Below are 7,768 nucleotides of genomic sequence, written 5' to 3'. Positions count from 1 at the left end.
CACACCAGTAACTAAATATTAAGAAAATAGACATGAATAATCTATGTATTGCTTATGTATAATTTTATATCTGATCTTATTATTACATACATTTGGTTCAAGATGACAAAATCTGTTTTAGTCAATCAAGGAAAAAGGAAAAAAATCTCTACCTTTAGCAAATCCATACGTCATAATCCAAATAATTTGTAAAATTTACATTGAGTTCTTAGGAAGTCTTTCTTTTTAAACTTACTTTGAAATCATTTTTCTTTGAAGATTGAAAGTGTTTATAAGAATATTGGATACTATTCTAGTAAAATATTAACACAAAAAAGCAAATGAATCTTATGCTATTAATATTGATTTTACTTGTAAGACGAGAAGGTAGAAGGAATTTTGAGGAAATGTTCCTAATTAAGTAAACAGAAATTTCTCCCTTTTAGTTAGAAAAATCTCAAGCAAAATGACATCAGCAGTGGAAAATTATCCAATGAAATTAGATTGCAAAGGCAGCCAATCTAATTTAAAATTGGGTGGAAAAAATCTCTTAAAATTTTGAAATGGCACGGTATATACAAGGGCTTAAAGTCCAAAGACAGATTTTTAATTTGATTCAGTTTATTTCCTCCACTTTCCCCTTTTTGGTTTTCATTTGTTTTATTTGCCTGTTCAGTTGTGATAAGAAAATGAAGAGGATCTTATTATGTGAGATTTTATATATCGAAGCAAGCATATTGTGGTACACAAAAGCTTGCTTTCTAAATGAAATAAGAGGGCCGGCCCGTGGCTCACTCGGGAGAGTGTGGTGCAGATAACACCAAGGCCACGGGTTCGGATCCCATATAGGGATGGCCAGTTTGCTCACTGGGTGAGCGTGGTCCTGACAACACCAAGTCAAGGGTTAAGAGCCCCTTACCGGTCATCTTTAGAAAATAAAAATAAATAAATAAATGAATGAATGAATGAAATAAGAGAAGCCTCTTTTATCATTAAATCAAATTGTTTTCCCAGGCTTGTGCACTGGAATGTGAAGGAAAACTGCCATCCCTGAAAATCTGGGAAACCTGCAAGGAGCTCCTGCAGCTGTCCAAATCAGAGCTTCCTCAGGATGGCACCCTCAGAGAAAGCAGCCACCAGGAGGAGAGCCACTTGCTAGCCAAGAGGTATGGGGGCTTCATGAAAAGGTATGGGGGCTTCATGAAGAAAATGGATGAGCTTTATCCTGCGGAGCCGGAAGAACAGGCCAACGGAGGTGAAATCCTTGCCAAGAGGTATGGGGGCTTCATGAAAAAGGACGTGGAGGATGACTCCACGGCCAATTCCTCGGACCTGCTCAAGGAGCTGCTGGGAACAGGGGACACCCGAGAGAGTAGCCACCCCCAGGGCGGCAGTGATAATGACGAAGAAGTGAGCAAGAGATATGGAGGCTTCATGAGAAGCTTAAAGAGAAGCCCCCAGCTGGAAGATGAAGCCAAAGAGCTGCAGAAGCGCTATGGGGGCTTCATGAGAAGAGTGGGTCGCCCGGAGTGGTGGATGGACTACCAGAAAAGGTACGGAGGTTTCCTGAAGCGCTTTGCTGAGTTCCTGCCCTCGGAGGAGGAAGGCGAAAGTTACTCCAAAGAAGTTCCTGAAATGGAAAAAAGATATGGAGGATTTATGAGATTTTAATACCCTTTCCCAACAGTGACCCCAGGCCCAACAAGCCTCTCTGTATCCCCCACCAGTGAGAAACGACCTCATTGATCGTGTTTTATTGTCATTTGTGGCTTGTGTTGTACAGTTGACTTTACTGTCTGGATAAGTAGACAGCCTGAAAGCTGTCACTTTAGGTTCTGTGTTCTTTTTAGAGTCTTTGTGCTCAGTATTGGTCTATTGCAGCTTTGTCGTTTTCATGCTTAGATAGTTTTTGTTACTTTGTTCCTTGTTTTTGACAAAACATCAACAAATGCTTACTTGTTTTAGATATAATAAACCCTTTACCCCAACTGCATAATATCCTTGTGAGTCTCTTTTCTCCAAGGCCCTCACGTGCCTTTGGGTTTCCACGGTAAATTCTAGACTCCAAGAAAGTTAAACCATCTGCTTTTGACAGAATAATCACTGGCCTCCTCTTCTTCCAGGTGGGGCTACAAAAACTTTTTCATTTAATTCCTCATATATGAAATCTTAGATGAGTAAACACACTGGAGCAAAATAAAGTATGTTTTTACTCTTATTTCTGGAAATCAGATACATGAAGGAAAACCAAAACCTAATAAAGGAAATAACTATGCCCTCACATTTGAGAAAATCTGCATTTACATCAGAAGTGTATGTCCCTATTTTTCAGCAAAGTATTTTGAAAGTTAATAAGAATTCAAAGATAATTTAATCCCTTTTCACAAATGAAGGAAGTGAAGCCCAGAAAGGTTAAGTAGTTGGCCCAAGGCTGCCCAGCAGTTAAAGGATAGAAATAGGATTATAACCCCAAATTTCCTGTTCCCTGTTAATATCCTTTTCCCTCCAATTCCATATCTCTGATCCAGGTCACTAGCAAGAATTGGAAGAACTTGGGACTACATCGTGTTCACCATTGTACACCCCTATACTATGACTATAGCAGATTCTCCAGTATCTGATGAATGAATGAATGAATGAATGAATGAATTTGGTGGCCGGCTAATCAGGAAAGGTATTGTGAGTGTTCTGTAAGGCAAATTCCCAAAACATAAGGCACTTATGACTACTTCATATTAATGAAACTATTTGGGACAACATTCAAATATAAGAAATGTAACATTTCTTCATTTTGGTCATTAAAACTACATGCAGCTCAACCCCTACCCACTGAGTCGTTTTTCCAGGACCCCCACCAACCCTTTCCCCTGTGCTCTTCAAAAAATCAGAGCTTATCAATTCAGGAAAGTGGAGGATGAGTCTCTCCTCTGCAGTCCAGCAGGGCTGCCGATGAGATATGCATAGTCCAAGCCTACGTGCTCCATTCTGATGAGGCAGACCCACTATCTTCGGCTGTCAGTCTCTCTCAGTCCAGCGCTGCCAGGGTCCCAGGACATCCACATGGTCATGCTGTAGCAGAAGACCCGTCTCTTCCTGATCGGTGCAAGGGGTCACAGATCCCCACCCTCACAGGGCCCCACCACCATCTGCCTTCCTGATCCTTGGGAAACTAACTTTCTCTTCCAGGCAGAGACCTGAGAGCTCTCCTCCTTTTGAACTAGAGACGCAAGCAGTGGAAGTGAAGTTCATCAGGAAGAAGATGGTAAACAGCAGCAGGCCCCAGGAAACCCACGCAGGGGCAATGAGGGGCGATGGGCTGTGGTACAGCACGACAGGTCTCTAATCAGCCTCAGTTGCTTGTTTCCCTTGGAAACCCCAGCCCAGGACTGTCAGACTTCTCCAAGGAAACCTGAAACTAGATTTTTAAGACAATATCCCATGTTTTTTTAATTGGGGCAACTGATTCCTTTTAAAACACTGTGGGTCAAACAAACATATCTTCAGATCAGATTTGAGAAAGGTGAAGGCTAGTCTTTTGAAGGAAAAAAAAAAAAAGTCTTTTAATTCTCTACCCTGGAGCAAAGGATTCCCCAACCTTGGAAACAGGAGTCCAGCCTACACCTTGAGGGCGAAAGGGGGAAATGCCCTTGTTTTTACCTGGTAAGAGAATACAATTCAGACGAACACATTGTTTTCAAAGCAAGCACAGTTCTTTATCTAGGAGCTCTCTCTTTTGTATCTGGGGTAGGCCCTGTAAACTGGGTACATCACGAGGAGTGGGGAACAGACAATTGTCTGCCGCGCTAGCTCACCACCTGTCACCTCGGCCGAAGTCGCAGCATGCTGCCCGGCTGGGACAGTGTCACACACTCTTGCAGTTCCTCATCCTCTCATGCCTGGTGCAGAATCGGGAACCTAGAGGATGCTTCAAAACCGTTCGGGGAAGGGAGGCACACAGAAGAGGGACCGGGGAACGAGAACGGTGGAAAGGACGTTCAGAGGAGACGTCCCCTTCTCTGCACGCCCAGGCGGTCGGTCGTGAGGCCGAGCACGCAGTGGCGCCACTGCGGTCCAGGGACGCTGTGTGGGCCTCCCTCCGGCTGCAAATATCTACCCTGCTGTCCGGCCTTCAAACTGAAATTCCAGTATTAGAATTTTGCCCCTTTAACTCTTAAAGGATTGGATGTTTTCAAGAATTTCCTATTTAAATTCTGAGAATTCGCCTCCTGGGATGCGATATTAAACAACGCAGATCACGGGGCTCTGACTGTGACCCTCAGTGTGTGCTCAGCACAAATGTTCAGAGTTCGTAGACAGGAGAAGAACTAGGGTTAAGACTAACCTGGGACTAGGGCTTAGGGTGAGAGGAGCCCAAAGCCCCTGCTGACCTCGGAGGGTCTGAGAGAAGCGACGTGGAGCGAGAAGAACGAGGCGCCGCGCTGCCTGCAGAGGGCGCTGCTGCTCCGGGCTCCGCCGCCTCCTAGCGCCCGGGCTCCCTCCGCCTCAGTCCCGCTCACCGGAGCCTGTCCAGTCCCACCTCCAAGCCCGAGTCCTGCTCTGGGTTCCTTCAGAGAGGTAGTTCACGTGTGAGCTCGGCGGCCAGGCTCCCGAATGGAAGTGCCAGCTGGCTGTGTAAACTGAATGTCACCCTGCCCCTTTCCTCCTCTGCGCCACACGAGGTGGCTGGAACAGGTGAGCGTGCTAGGGCGGATGCCTTCAGCCAGGGCCCGCTCACAGTCACACTCACGGCTTAGCTGCAGCTATTGCTCAGCCTCCCAGTTCTTCCAGTTGGATCTTGGGCTCCCACGTCACCCTGGGTCTTTCAGGGATGAGACACTATCTGTGAGCTTTGGTCCTGGTCACCAGGCAGGGGGCTCCTTTCCTAACAGGCGTGTCCCACGATGCAGAAACCACTTTTAGAGTGCCTTAAAACTCATCTTCACGTTCTCAACTTTCTACTGCAATCTGTAAAACCTGTGTAATCAGAGAGTGTATAATGTGTAATCATGTCCTTCTACATTTGTCCCAACCCATAGAAGATGCAACACCAAGAGTGAACCCTAGAGTCAACTATGAGCTCTGGGTGACAGGGACGTGTCACTGTAGCTTAATCATCAATTGTAACACATGAACCACTCTGAGGGGATGTGGGTAATGATAAGGTGGGGGCAGGGGCAGGAGGTATGCAGGAAATTTCTGTACCTTCCACTCAGTTTTGTTGTAAACCTAAAACTGCTCTACAAAAATGAAGTCTTAAAAAAGTTATCCAAAAATAAAAGGCATGAAGAATCGGAGCCTTGTACAAAGGTTTCTTAGGAGAAGATGCAGAAGGATGTTAGCTGTGAATACCTGTATTTATGTGCTATTTTCTTTTTTTCCTGAAATGTAGGGAAGCACCCCCACATAAGTCAATTCATTCAACAAACGAATAAAGCCAGCTGCGTTAGTATCTGACGGAAGAGCATTCCAGACAGAGGGAAGAGCTCATGCAGGCCCCGAAACAGGAGGATGGATGGTGGATTGCTGAGAAGCAAGACCTATCATTTAGGTTTTTTTCTCAGTGTGACAGAAAATGGGTTGAGCTTGAGAGCCGGTGAGTGAGACATGATATGCTGACACGTAGAACAAGTTCCCTTCCTCCTCGTTCTGGGAGAAGAACGAACGTATTACACATTTGTCAGCATTTTGCATCCATCAAAACATCTGGGTTTACCTGAAAAAGAAAAAAGTTATATAAAACTTTCAGTGTCTTATCATAAAAATGCAGTGAATAAATTTCCTTTATCAATTCCTACACCAAAAATCAGAACTTACAATGCTCACCCATCGCCTTAAGAATGAAAATTACAAACAAAACAAAACACACCATCAAATTATTGGCCAGGAGCCTATTTCTCCACAGGGAGGGAGTACAAAAGTCCCATCCGCAGAGAGAACTTAGCAGGAGCTTAAACACACCCATGCATGTCATGTGCTTATACTTTTCTCTTAACTTTTTTTTATCAAGTATAACATGTATACAGAGAATTGCACATATCACAAGCGCACACATCTCACTGGATTGCTTCAAAGCAAACATACCCATAAGCCACCATCCAGGTCGAAAAATAGAGTATTACCAGCACCTCAAAAAACCCGATCATGGCCCCTCCAGATCATTACTTGTTACCTTCTCCCCAAAAAACAACTACTCTCCTGACTTCAAAAACCATAGATTAGTTCACATATTTTTAAATTTTATGTCAATGGAAACATACTCTTTTTCCATTTAACTATTTGGTTCAATATTTTATTTGTTAGATTCGTCCATGATGTCGCATACAGCTGGAGTTTATTATTTTATTCCCATATAGTATTCCATCATACGAAAATACTGCGTTTCATTCCATCATTGATGGATGCTTGGATTGTTGCCAGGTTTGGGTTATAGGAAATAACACTGCTATAAACATCCTTGCCCAAGTCTCCTAGCATACTTTACACCTTTCTTTGGAGTATATAGCTCAATTTGTCAGAACATAGGATATGCATCTATACAGATGCAGTTTATAGTGTCAAACCACTTTTGTATTAATTTGGACTCCTATCTGCAGTGTATGTTCCATCAATACTTTGTATTGTCAGTCTTTTTTAATTTTAGCCCTTCTGTTTTAATCCACATCTCCCTAATTACTGATGAGATCAAGCATCATTTTATAAGCTTATTGACCATTTGGATATCCTTAATTACTCTTCTGCTTTCCAAATGTATTTTTCAGAGTACACATCTAAACTGTTTTCTGCACTATGGTGAATTGTCTTATACCCATGAAATGCATGAGTTTTTTAAACTATAAAATACCCTCAGGTAATTTTTTGTCTCCTTGTTATGGTCTGCACAAACCTACCCATAACTACAGACTGACTGAGTGATGTTGCTGACTAATCATTCCTTGCCTAGCAGAACACTGGACATGCTTTATGCTTCCCTCTGCCTTCTTTTACATTTACAACATCTGGGTAGAGTGTTTGTGTCAGAGTAGCCGTCTCCCAGCTCAGTACTTTCAGGCCAGTCTCCCTGCAGCAAGGTGAAGGGAACAGACAATTTCTAAGAGGATTCATGGGTTTGGACGACTGACTGGTCTCAAGGAGTCACTTCATCCCACCACCAAGGCACCATCTTCCCTCAGCCACTAGTCTGTGGCCTCTCACTTCACCCTGGGGCACGAGGTTTCTCTTTTCTCCCTTCCCTGGAGAACCCTGGAGGGAGAACTCAAAGACCCCTGGCAGACCCTCTGCCTACTGCCAACTTGCTGCCCTCATCTTGACATTGATCTAGAAAGGAAATCGGAAGGAAGAGGGACTTGCAAACATGAACTGAAAGAGCCAACTTTCTAGAATTCCTCCTCCAATATATCAATCAAGCAGGAGACTGGATCTTCCGTGGACAGAAAAAGGGCGAAGAGTAGAGGACAGGCCATGTGGAAGTCACACAATCTGAAATCACAATTGAGGTGACAGGAGAATAAGCTTTCGTAAAGAACTGGCTGGGAGGGCAAGAGCTCAGGTGAATGTGGAGCTGGCAAGAGAGAATTTTCCCATCTACTCATTTTTTTTTTCTTTTCATTATCCAAATTATTCATGAAATAAATACACTCATGGAGCATATTCTTTTTTTTTTTTCCCCTTTTTGTCTTTTTTCATGACCGGTAACAGGATCGCAACCCTCAGTGTCGCGTCTGTACCGCGACTGGCAACGGGATTGCAACCCTCGGTGTCGCGCCCGCACCACGCTCAACCAGTGAGCGGA

At 43.8% G+C, this 7,768-nt stretch overlaps 1 protein-coding gene across 1 annotated transcript; it reads left to right on the top strand.

Annotated features, from left to right (window-relative positions):
- Nucleotides 1-979: 979 nt before the first annotated feature.
- On the top strand, nt 980-1,972 carry LOC103583448 (proenkephalin-A-like). Its single transcript, XM_008564758.1, has one exon. It carries the CDS (start codon nt 1,159-1,161, stop codon nt 1,648-1,650), a length of 492 nt encoding a protein of 163 aa, XP_008562980.1. The 5' UTR covers nt 980-1,158; the 3' UTR covers nt 1,651-1,972.
- Nucleotides 1,973-7,768: the final 5,796 nt, after the last annotated feature.

This window comes from Galeopterus variegatus, unplaced genomic scaffold, assembly GCF_000696425.1.
Source record: "Galeopterus variegatus unplaced genomic scaffold, G_variegatus-3.0.2 Scaffold23137, whole genome shotgun sequence".
In the NCBI taxonomy this organism is placed as follows: Eukaryota; Metazoa; Chordata; class Mammalia; order Dermoptera; family Cynocephalidae; genus Galeopterus; species Galeopterus variegatus.
This window is presented reverse-complemented; position numbering and strand designations above follow the sequence as displayed.